A 12,874-nucleotide genomic window follows, 5' to 3' on the forward strand; every position below is an offset into this window, starting at 1 on the left:
GTGACCCATACCCCAAGAGAGAGACCTGCACCTAGTTTAGGAACTTGGACAAAGGCACAGTCCCAAAGATGAGATGGGGTGTCTACCCAAAAATCTACTGGGCAATAACTGGAAAGGGTTTTCTGTGTGCATGTCTTTGTCTCTCCAGATAGACTGTGAGCTCCAGGCTCTCTGCCCCAAGATGCATTTTTCCTGGTCCATTCCCATCCCCGATTCCCCAGATTTAGCCTGAGGAAGTTGAGAAATTAAGAGTCATATTTCCTTTGAAGGGAGAAAAGGAGGAAACCCATAAGTCTAGAACATGTCTTGAAGAAAGCTAGCAGGACCAGAACTAGGGAGCATAAGAAAACATCCTCTCCCATCTCCGCCCCTTTCAAACCAAATGAGGTAATATTTGTAAAGCATTTAGCACTACTCCTGGAACATAGTAGGTGCTTAACACATGTCTGCTCCCTTCTTCCTTCTCCCACCCATCAGGAAGGACCCCTAAAGAAAGAAAAAGGTCAGTGGGGAGGTGAGGTGGTATAAATAAAAGCTTTTCATCCTCTTAAGTCAGGAAAGAAAACATTCCCTTTTCAATGGCTTAGAGAGCCTCCCATTCTTCCACTAACTCACCAAGTCATTCTCTTCCCTCCTCATGTATTAGCAAAAAAGGTACTAGATTAGGAGTCAGTAGTCCTGGGTTCAAGGATCACCTCCTACATGAACCTTTTCCTGATCTCTCCCCTCCCCAACTGCTCAAACTACTCTGTATTCATTCTGTATAAATTTTGCATAGACTTATAAATGTTGGCTCTGCTCAGAACATAAGCTTCTTGAGGGCAGGGATTGATTGTTTCACTTCTGTCTTTGTATCCCAGTGCCTGGCACACAGTAGTGGTTAATAAAAGTTGACTGATTCACTGATTACTAAAGAGATGTGAGCTAAGTATTATTGAGGCAGCTAGCTGGCCCAGTGGATGACACACTGGACCTGCAGGCAGGAAAACCTGTGTTCAAATCTAACCTCAGACACTTACTAGATGTGTGATGACCCCAGGCAAGTCACAACCTCAGCCTGCCTCAGTTTCTTCATCTGTAAAATGGGACAATAGCACCAACCTCCCAGGGTCGCTGTGAGATTTGTGAAGTGCTTTTCAACCTTAAAGCACCATATAAATGCTAACTATTATTCATCCCCACCAGCCCCCTCCCTCTTCCCTCCCACCTTTCCCCCATCCCAAGCCTTCTCTTTTCTAAGCTAAACATTCCCAACTCCAACTGATCTTGTCTGGAATGCTGTCCTGTCCCTCCATCACCCCGGTTGCCCTCTCCTGCTAGGCACAGGATGGAGTGAGAACACGAGAACCAGGACATTTCTTTTCTTGTTAAATAAGTGATTCTGCAAGGAGTGATACCACTTTGTGCTTCCATATTTACACGGGGATTGGAGCTGTATCAGCACTCACTGGAGGGCCTTACCCTTGTAGGCCATTTTAAAAATTTAAAAAAAAAAAAAAGAATTTCATTCATGCGCACAGACAGACATCTCAGACACATACAGTCCCCTCTGTGGTTTGGAAGAGTCCCAGGTGGCCTTGACCACTGGACCCTCTTGTACTGTGTGGTTCCCTTGTGTTGGCAGAGCTGACTGAGGAAAAATCTCTGCTTGGGGCATGGGGAAAGAAGAGTGAGCTCCTGTCTGGGGTTTCCTCTTAGCTTCCCCCATGTGGGGTTGACAAGGAGCACTCAGTTTCCTGAATCGCCTCACCCCCATCTTCATAGCAGCTGGGCCCAGTGACTACTGTGGTCTCTGCTCCTCCCAGCAGGACTGGAACCAAGCATCTCCCAATAGGAAGGGTTCCCTCCCATAGAGACTGTAGCCTCCCTCTATGACCAGGGCCAAGGACAGCTTGGCTCTTGATTCTGACCCAGAACATACACAAGAATGGGGTGCTTGGCCACATAGGACCCTAACAGGGTTGGTGGTAACTGAGAACATGGGTGAAGGCAGAGCTGAGGGGCTGGGGAAGGCATCTCGACAACTGTCTCTCCAAGTCACACTGACCTTCCCACTGCGGCCAGTCTGGGGACCTGCACGGGGTACCCTCTGCTGGTCTCTGCCTTGCAACCCAATATCCTACATGTGCCACCAGCTCTCAGAGGGCTTTCTACATATTTACAGGCCAGGCCACGGGGCCCAGTGGCCCTTCCCATGCTCGGCTGGAAGGGTAGGATTGGGCTGGGGACACTGGATCTTTCAGGGTTAGCGTCCTCCTCTGCCAGGGCGTGTCTTGGGCTCCACAGGGGTGAGGACATCATTGGAAAAGCCATTTTCGGAACACATGGAGAGATCATCCGTGTTCTCTACACCATCGCTGATTTCTGAGAGTCAGGAAGGGAGAAGGGTAATTAATATATGTACATGCTCATGAAACAAAGGAGATGAAAAGTAAGGGAGTCACTGGGGGCAGGGGAGGATACCTGGCCAGAGACACCTCCACCTGGCCTGGGGGAGGAGGCAGAGGCACCCAATCTCTGGGTAAAGTGGGGGAGGGTAAAGGATTCTGGCTCCAGCTAAATTGGACATCTCACTCTCTGCTAAGCCTCTAGGGTTCTGCTCAGCTTCTTCCCAATATTCTCATTCAATAATTCAAATTGCAAACCTTAAAGCACTAAATACTTGCTTCTTTTGTTATTAATTTATGTGACAGGGAACAGTGAGGGTACAAGTCTAGAAAGACAGGCTAGATGCTATCAACAGCCCTGAATGCCAGGATAGGCGAAGGGGAGCCACTGAAGGCTGCTGACAGGAGGAATTCTATGATCAGAGCTGTTCAGTAAGAAGATATGATGGAAGGAATCCTGGATTTGGAGTCAGAGGGGCCAGATTTGAATCCTGGCTCTGCCCCTTCCGAGCTGTGTGATTTTAGGCAAGTCTTACACTCTCTAACCTCAGTATTCCCATATGTAAAATGGGGGAGGCAGTCAGATCTGAAGGCTCCTTGCTGTTTTAAATTTTGTGTTTCCCCATGATGCCTTGGGTACCATGTGAAGAGAGGACTAGGGGAAGAAGCCTGGAGTCAGGGAGCCCAGTTGTGACCTTGAGATCAAGGACAAATACGAACTTAATTTGTTGTTTCAGACCTTTATCTTCAGAGAATTTCAGAGGAACATTTCAGGTGGAGGGGAGGTCAGGGAAGGAGAGAACAGAAGGTGGGGGGGGGGGCTAGAAAAGCTCTGAAGAAGGAGGAGTAGGGGGCAGGAAGAGGGCAGTGGGGGAAGAAGTGGAGATGAAGGGAAAGGTCATCCAGGGAGATAAAGAGACATTGATGGCAGGACAGAAGAGAAAGCGATAGAGATCTTGAAGAGAAGGGTTATGTGGGTGTGGGTGTGGTGGGGAGAGACCCTGGGTGTGTTCAAGTAAAGTTCTTTAGGTCAGAGGTGACAACCACACCACCTGCTCCCCAGTGAGGCATGAACCAGATTAAAATGTAATTGGGAAATATTTAACAGTAAATAAAAATGCAATAAATCATAATGCTAAAATGTGGTTTTTCAAAGTCAATATGTGCCCATAGCGACCCTTATATATAGTTCTGCGGCCCCATTTCTATTTGAGTTTGGCCCCACTGATTTAAGGGAGAGAGGGGGAAGGGAGGCTCCTTAGAGGAGGAAGGAGACAAAGGACCAGGAGGCTGCTGGAGCCAGATCCAGCAGGCTCCTGTCCCTTGTCAAATTTTCAGCAAATCAGGGTTTGATTTATTATTTTTGATTGTCTAGACTTAAGAAGATGATGGTGAAAATGTTAATAGTGCAGATAAACTTAATTAAAAGTGTGTCCTGCATCCATTTCCAAGAGGTAATTCGGAGGACTGGAGGAGGGACAGAGTCTTTTCTCTTGAAGAGAAAAGGGGTAACAGGGAGAATTAGAGGGACCAAGGAAGAAAGTAGGATTCTCAGATCTGTAGCATTCAAAAATTTGTAGGTTTAGAGATGGAAGGGACCTTAGGAGTTGTCTAATTCAACCAGCACATTTAACCAATGAAGAAATAGGTTTCTCCAGAGGAGAAGTGACTTGCCCAAGGTCACACAGAGAATAAGAACAAATTTGGGAATTGAGCTAAGGTCCTCTGACTCTAAGGGCAGCTAGGTGGCACCATGGTGCGGAGTGTGGGCCATTCTGGCCTCAGACACTCACTAACTGGGTGACCCCAGGCAAGTCATTCAAGCTTGTTTGCCTCAGTTTCCTCATCTATAAAATAAGCTGGAGAAGTAAATGGCTAACCACGCCAGCATCTCTGGCAAGAAAACCCCAAATGGGGTCATGAAGAGTCAGACATGACTGAAAACAACTCAACAACAGAGATTTCAGGAGGCAAAAGTGAGCAATGAGAATATTCTAGGCATGGACAATTGCATGTACAGCCCAGAGGAGGGAGAATGAAATGTGTGTAAAGCAAAGACTCCACTTTAGCTGAAATGTACACTACGTGATGGTGAGTAATAGCGACAACAGTTAAAGTCAACAGGCATTTATTAAGCCCCTTCTTTGTGCTAGGCACTGTCCTAGGCACTGGGGATTCAAGAAGGGATCAGAAGGTCTGCTGTCCCAGAGCTCGAGGGGGAAGACTACATGCAGATAACTGCCTACAAACAAGAAAGAGGCAGGATCAACTGGAGATAATAAGAACTCAACCTAGGAAGGTACGGTGGAGGCAGATGGTGAAGGGTTTGAAAGGCCCAGCAGTGGCCATTGTATTTCATCCTGGAGACAGTACGTGTCTCCACTTTTGTTTTTGGAACGCTGATTCGGCAGCTGTCTGGAGGGTGTATTGAGGAGGGCAGAGACTGCAGGTGGGGGCACCTGTTAGGAATCTCTTTCTCTGGTCCAGAGGAGAGGTGATCAGGGTCTGGGCTAGAGCTGCAGCTGTGTGAGTCCAGAGAACGGGACACAGGTGAGAGACATTGGGGAGGCAGAATGGATGGGACTTGGCCACTGACTGGATACAGGGAGTAGTACTGAAGGAGAGAAAAGAAGCTTAAATGGTTGATGAAAATGCATTCATTTATTAGCAACCATGTTTGGTGTGCAGCACACTATTAGGCACATGGCACTGAAAAAAAATGCTGGTTTACTGAATGGCTGACAGCCCTGGGAGAAATACAAACATAATCTATGTTCTGGCAGCCTGCATATGTGCCTAGACCCAATTCTGATGCCTCCTCTTCCAGGAAGCCTCCCTGATCTCCCCCCAAAAGTGATCTCTCTCTCCTTTTATTTGACACTTTATATTCCTCTTATGTTGTTACCATAGTGTTATTTGTGTTACAATTTTCTGTTTGCCCTGGTCTTAGCCCACCCACTAGACTGTGAACTCCCTCAGGACAGGGACTGAATCTTTAATCTTTCTCTTATTTCACTATACACAGTAGGTGCTTAATAAATGTTGTTGTAACTTGTGTCTCCTCCAACACACAATAGGTGAGTAAATGTTTCTTGAAAGGATTGCATTAGTAAGTTGGGGCAGGAGAAGGCTGGTCATATCTCTTTGACTGTGAGTCTTTGATGCCCATCAGTCTGTGCTGGTCCCCTCACTGGTCTATGGGCTTGGGGAATGAAAGATGCTGGTAAAGGGGCCAGGAAAACTCAGGACCTGGAGATGGCAATGAAGAGGGCCATCCCCTCCAATCCCTGAGGTGTCCATACTGGGGGGAAGGGTGTTGAATGAGAGATTCTCTATAGACCAGTGTCAATTCTGGACCATGCCCACCCAACTCTCCCTTCTGTTTGAAGACACTTTTAGCCTATTTGGGGTGGAGACACTCTGGAGTGTCACCAAGTAAGGTCGGGGATTCTCTACTTTTTAATGAAAACATTCTTGTCAATGCAGTTGTGATCCCAGCAGGAAGATGGGTTTGCACAGAATGATCTACAGTCTCTTACCTACCATAGTCAATGATCACACAGGGTCAGAGCTCAGTCTGGGGCCAGAATTAAGGAATCAGGGGAGATGGTTTCATTAACACTAGGCTCATGCCAATCACCTGGCTTCTTTTACTCTTGGGAATGGAAGGCAGCATTGTTTTGTTTTGTTTTTTTCAGCACTGCCTTCTGAAATACCGGGAGAGGGGAGGTCTAGGAATGTGGTTCACATTGCCACCTAGTGGGGCAGAATGAAAGACACAAGACCTGGGGGCTTGCTAAAACGGTCTTTAGTGGGGCTTAGAATCCTCAAATCCAAAATGACAGAACACAGAATGTTAGATCTGGAAGGTTCCTTAGTACAGAGAATGTCAAATTTGAGAGGGACCTTAGAACCCAGAATGTCAGAGCTGGGAGGAAGGAGAGGCCTTAGAATCCAGAATGTCTGAACTAGGAAGGCCTTTAGAACAGAGACCTTGGAGCTAGGAGGGTCCTTAGAGCCCAGAATGTTAGAATTGGAAGGGACCTGTGAACAATGAATGTCAGAGCTGGGAGGGTCCTTAGAACATAGAATGTCAGAACTGGGAAGGGCCTTAGAACATAGAATGCCAGAGCTGGAAAGGTTTTCTTTGAACAGAAGATAGTAGGGACAGTAGGAGCATGGTAGAGAGCTTTTGGGTGTAGATGATATGTTGAAAGACTCCCAGTCCTGCAGTCTACAGAGACTTGGGGTTTAAACCCTATCCTGATGCTCACTAGCTGCATGACCATGGTGAATCACTTAAGCCTCTCTGAACCTCTGTTTTCCTATCTGTAAAATGTGGATAATACCCTGTCATACCTCTCTCATAGGGTAGTCATACAGCTCAAATGATAAAATTTTTGTGACATGCTCTGTAAAATTTAGAAACACTATGTAAATGTCAACAGTTGTTATTAAAGAAGGAAGAAAAAGGTGGCATCATGGTGGTAGCAAATTTAGAGTGCCTGCCTAGCTTCCTGCCAAAAAAAAAAAAAAGCCTACCAAAAAACCAAACCAGGACAGAGACAAAATATAGAAGCAGTGTGGGGGTGGGGGAGACCTCAATTCTTCAGTCATTTGCTGGACCTCTTTTCTTGTGGAAACATTTTTGACTCACATTAATGATGATTTCATACTTTAGAAGGAGGTAGGAGTGACACTTATGATATTCTTGATCAGATTCTCCCAAACAAGTTGAAATGATGGGATTCTTGAGAGGAATATTAGAGCCAATCCCCCTTGGCCCTTGGAGTGTATGAAAGAGGACCAGAAAGCTGGGGGTAGAGACTCATGGGCATCCTAGATTTGGGAAGGGCAGATTCCCAAGGGTTTGGAGGAAGGACAGCTAGGATTGTCTGGCCTACAGGGTAAGTCATTTCATGAGGGACAGGAAACTCTCAAGATGGAAAGCCTACTAACACAAACAGAAATTACCCCAATGGGGAAAAAAAGAGAAGTTAGCTGCCAAAGTCTTTGAGAACTTCTGATTAAAAGAAAATCAACTGAATAAGTTCAGTATGGGAGAGGTGTGGCTGGATAATAGTACATAAAGGAGCCTGGGATTTTAATGGACTGCTCAGCTAATGCAATTCAATAGTGTGACAAGGAAGTTAAGAGAACAGGGGCTCTTCACCTGGGGCTCATGAATTGGTTTTTATGAATATTTTTAAGGAAGCTCGTAGTGCAATAGATATAGCACTAGACCCAGAGTCAGGAAGGCCTGAATTCAAATCCAGCCACAGACACTTCCTAGCTGTGTGACCATGGACAAGTCACTTAACCTCTGTTTGCCTCAGTTTCCTCAAATGAATAATGAAGATAATGATAGCACTTCCCTCACAAATTTGTTATGAGGATCAAAATAGATACTATTTGTTTTTTTGTTTGTTTGTTTTGGAGATACTATTTGTAAAGCTCTTAGCACATAGTAGGTTGTCATATAAATGCTTATTCCCCTCTGGCTATTTTGATAATTCTGTTTCAACAGAATCTGTTTCCTTTGTAACCCTATGCAGTTCATTTTTGTACAATCAAAAACATCATTGTGAGAAGGGGTTTCTCCAGACTGCCAAAGGGTCCATGACAAAGGTTAAGAACTAGAGTGAAGACAGTGAAGGTCCCACTCTCTCACCAGGCCACATCTAAACAAATCATTGTGTTTTGGGTACTCCATTTTAGGAAGGACACTAACAAACTGTCAACAGTTAAATAATAAAACTGAGCATCATCTAGACAAGTGATTTATTTAGCAGTTTGTGTGGTTGTAAAACACACTGGCCTCAGGGCTTTCAGTGGCCAAGAACTGAGACAATTGGTTGACTCTGAGATTTCATTTCATAAAATGGTGGATAAAGGCAAAATGGAGTCATTGATGCTATTTCAGCATTACAAAACTGAAGAGTGTCCAGACACAATGGGCAGAGGATGGGTTTAAGGCACCGAGAGTGTCTGGTGTTGGGGTGGTAAGGCTCAGGGCAGACATGAGAGCAGTGTCCAATATCTGCAGGGTCGTCACAACAAAGAAGGGTTAGATCTGCTTTTCTTGGGCCAAGGGGACAGAACTGGACTTCAATCAATGGTAATGAAGTAAGTTTCAAGTAAGGAAACACTTCCTAATGGAGAGCCGTCCCAGAAACCCCGCCCCCCAGAGTTAGTTACAGGGAGGCTGCATGAATGATTTGGGAAATATAAGAGATGGAATTCATGATTCAGCCAAGGCTTGAACTAGATGCCTTCTGTGGTCCCTTCCAGATCTGAGATTCAGGGACTCTGTGAACGTAGAACACAAAATATTCAAGCTAGAAGAGAACATAGAATACAAAATGTCACAGCTCAAATGTCACAGAATAAGAAGGCTCAGAAACAGAAGGAACCTCAGAGAGCAACTATGCCAACTCACACTTTTTACAGATGGGGAAACTGAGGTCTAGAAAGGGAAGTGACTTTGTCCCAAAGACACATATCTAACCAGTCAGTGGCTCAGTCAGGTCTAGAACTGAGGTCCCCTGAGGGCCACCTCACTTTCCTTTGTCACTATAATTTGTGCAATTCAAATCCTTAGGATTGGTTAGCCCAGTGGATGAGAAATGTTGGTTGAATTTACTTGCATGGCAATGTCTATCTGGGCCATTTGCATATAATCTGTTTCCAAGACTGTGTGTCTCAAAAATGTGTGAGACTGTTTTCTAGGATTGTGTGAATAGTGCAACCTATCTCTGTTGAGAGAGGCACGACTCAGGATATGTGTCTTACTGATGGTCATATAAAGGGAAGGCTATTCAGAAAGATGGGCACGTGCACACACACTCCTACACCAGGCTTTCCCTGTGAAAGAGTCCACTGGCTAGGGCATATCTGTTTATGTTGTGAGGCTATGGAGGAGCTATTAAAAACAGACATTCTTTATGGTAGGCATTCTTAACCTGGGTTCAGAGACCTTTAAAAAAACTTCTGATAACTATTTCAATATAGTTTTCTTTGCAATATCATAGATTTTATTTTATGCATTTAAAAACATGATTCTGAGAAAAGGTCCATAGGTTTCACCAGACTGCCAAAGGCTGGGGGGGGGGGGGTCCATTACACAAAAATGGTCAAGAACCTCTGATATAAGGGATGCCCTCTCTCAGGACAGCTGGGTCAGGGTACCTCCTCCCCCTTTCCACCTCTCCCACCTCTAGCTTTATCTTTCCCAGATCCCTCCCAGAAAAGGTTCAGAGTGAGGATCCTGTGGCTCACCTGAAAAGATCAACTTCTCTTTCATGATCTTGACATCACGGCTGGTCCTACGCACAGCTGCACTGAGCATGATCTGTTCTGGGTTGTAGGTCCGGATGCTGCCCAGTCGCCACCTATGGATGGGAAGAAGGCTGAAGGTGAGGCCCTAGTATTTTGGGTGGCCTGGGCCTGAGACCTGAGCCAGCTGACTCTGCTTGCATAGTAAGAGCCAGTTAGGGTCAGGTTCAGGAAGCTGATCACAGGGCTGAGCATTTGGGTCTCAGGTCTTGCTGTTTCCTCTTTTTCCAAGAAAGAAACCACAAGCTACAGTGGTCCCTCTGGAGGAGAATATTCTGGAAAGCAGGGGGAAACTAAGAGTCACAAATCATGTTTTATCAGAGTTAGAAAGCTTCTCAGAACAAAGAATGCAGAGCCAGGAGGGCCCTAAAGGTCTTCTTCTGGTCTAGAGAAAGAACTTGAGGCTGAGACAGGGCCATGACCAAGGTCACGGAACAACACAGCCCAGTCTAGAACCTAAGTGTCCTATTCTCTTGCTCAAAGCTCATTCCAGCATATCTCTTACCTCTGAGGGGCACACTGTTTGTAAATGTCTAGCCTATCCCCCTACCCTTGCAAAGGGTCTGCTTTAACAGAGGTCATGATTACAAGGGAACTGATAATTAACAGTGGTCTCTTGTTGTAGGGGTCCATTATAAGAGTGCTCTACTCTAACAGAGGCACTATTTATAGGGAATCTATAATCACTTAGGCCTGGTATTAGAAGGGCCTGTTATAACAGATCACTATTATAGTGACTTGCTAGCTATTAGGAAGAGCCTGTTATACATTTGAAAGGTATACTATAAGAGGAGTCTGCTATATCAGCAATCACTACTACAGTGGCCTGCTTTAATAGGGGACTCATATAAAGGGTCTGCTATTACAGAAATCTATATTATTGATAATGTGCTACCACAGGAGTCACTATTACAGGAGTCCACTAGGAACAGGATTGTAAGAGGCCCGCTGCACAGAAGATCTGTTTTAACACAATTTATTCAAAGGGATCAACAGTGATTATTGCAGGGCAAAAGGCAGTGCCAAGAACAGATCTGGTCTAGCGAAGATCTACTGTAACAATTATCTTTTGGAACTGTAATCTGATCTATGAGGTCTCTGATAGAACAGAGATTTGCTATCCAGTAGTTGCACACCAGGCACCAGGGGTCCGCTCTAACAGAGTGATGCTATTAGAAGGTCTCTACGACAGGGACCTGGCTATAATGGGAGTCTGCTAAAACAGTTCTACTTTAACAGGGTCTATAGTACATGGGGTCTACTCTCAGAAGGATCCCCTAAAAGGACCTGCTATAACAAAAACCACTGACAGGGGGTCTGCTATACCCTGCAGGATTATTATTCAAGGTTTGCTAGATTCAGACTTGGGTGTAAAAGAGGCTTACTGGATTAATAATGGGTTGTTATACCGGGGTTCACTACAACAGGAGTCTACTATAACAAGCTTGGGGGGGAGGTAGCTGGGCTATTTTAACAGGGAATCTGCTAGAACAGGGAGGGAGTGGGTCAGATATAATCTACTTTTAATGGCGAGGGAAGAAGAAACCAGGAGAAAGAAGGCAGGACAGTATTGTGGGGGAAGGGGGAAGAGAAGGGCTTTATATTGTCTTTTTTTTCTGAATTGATCCCCACAAGCACAATGAGCAGAAGAGTGAAAGGGGAGACCATGCCCCCCTCCCTCTTCTTTACCCAATGTGACAATCCCAAACTGCTTTCAAAGGGGAGCGAAAGCCTGAAGCATTGATTCAGCTGTGCTGAGGGTGTTCCTCTGATGGCTAAGGGAAACGAGCTAAGGAAGGACTTGGAGGTGGTGGAGGGAGGGTGTCAAGGTGGGGCACACATGAATAAGGGAGAGAGAAGGGGAAGGAGACAGAAGATCAGGGATGCCTTTGGTTTCATCCTTTGCTGGGGGCAGGAGTGGGGGGAAGAACAACTGTCACAGGGATGCAGAGAATGCTAGGGTTCTTTTTCCAGTCAATAGGAATCAATATCCAGGAGTAGGGATAGGCTCCTCCCTCCTCCCCCCAAAATCAATGGGATCATTTTATAAATTAATTATCCACAAAAAATGGGTAGAAGGCAAGTTCTGGCTAACGAGGAGGTATAAATTTACAGGGGTATTGCTAAGAACATCCCAGTGAGCTTCCTCTCAAGCGGAACTCTCCCCCAACATATGAAAATCTGTCTGGACACCCAAAATGAATTAGAGGAATTGTACTTTACAAAAGTGATTCTTCTTTTTATCAACTAGGATTTTCTTTACATATCAGCTTCTCCAATAAGTGTTTAAAAGAATACAAATCTTTAGTCCCCTAGATCCACTAGCATAATGAGAAGCCCACCCAGTAGAACCACAACTAGGGGTGGGAGCCAAACCTTTCCTTCCTATCCTCTGAAGGCAGAGGAATCAAGGTGGGGCTTGGACAACATTGTAAAAGATGGAGGTTAGAGGTCAGCAAGCATTTCCTGCTGGGAAGGGTTGCTGAGCAGTGAACTGAGAAGGAACAGGGAAAAGAATGAGGGCAGGAGGACCTTTAAGCTGTGCCAACCCAGCCACAGACTCCTGGAATACCAGAAGTGGAAGGTACCTAGGAGATAATGTAACCTCAGCATTTGGCAGATGGGCAAACTGAAGCCTAGAGAGAGGGAAATGAGTTGCCCATGGTCCCACAGCAAGTTAGTGGGAGAGTCGGGATCAGAACCCAAAGTCTCCCCAGAGGAGAAGGTAAGGTTAGGGAGGATTGGGGGTGAGGTGAGAGAGGACTTTTGGAAACTGTTCATGTAATAATCAGGAGAGTGAAGGACAGAGAATTATGAGGCTAGGATGGGCAGAGGGAAAAAGAGCGGGAGAAACCCATGATCACTGAGAGACAGAGAAGCAGAGAGAGTGGCAAGCAGAAATTAATGTACATTGGGGGTGGGGGAGAGAGACAGAAAGAGAAGGGGGGAGAGGAAAAGGAGAAAAAGGGAAAAGGAAGGAAGGAAAGAGAAAGGGAGAAGAGAAGAGAGGGAGAAGGAGGGAAGGAGGAAGAGACCAATCCATGTATCCAGGATATTCTGGAATTGTGCTAGAACTGATGCCAACCATGCAATGCCAACCATGGCCTATCAGATACCACCACTGTAGAAAGTCTGGTCTGGGAATAAGCCTG

At 45.6% G+C, this 12,874-nt stretch overlaps 1 protein-coding gene across 3 annotated transcripts in view; it reads right to left on the bottom strand.

Annotated features, from left to right (window-relative positions):
- Positions 1-1,346: 1,346 nt before the first annotated feature.
- GDPD5 (glycerophosphodiester phosphodiesterase domain containing 5) overlaps positions 1,347-12,874 on the bottom strand; it is a 172,713-nt gene continuing 161,185 nt past the window's right edge. For all 3 annotated transcript variants that reach the window (XM_069070862.1, XM_069070861.1, XM_069070863.1), the window contains 2 exons: positions 9,666-9,778; positions 1,347-2,364 (listed from right to left, as the gene is read on the bottom strand). In XM_069070862.1, the coding sequence (XP_068926963.1) occupies positions 2,246-2,364; positions 9,666-9,778 (232 nt within the window). In that variant the 3' untranslated portion in view covers positions 1,347-2,245. The remainder of the gene's footprint in view (positions 2,365-9,665; positions 9,779-12,874) is intronic.

Source organism: Petaurus breviceps, unplaced genomic scaffold (assembly GCF_028583685.1).
Source record: "Petaurus breviceps papuanus isolate PSGF00001 unplaced genomic scaffold, PetGlider_PUasm1.0 90823, whole genome shotgun sequence".
Taxonomy (NCBI): domain Eukaryota; kingdom Metazoa; phylum Chordata; class Mammalia; order Diprotodontia; family Petauridae; genus Petaurus; species Petaurus breviceps.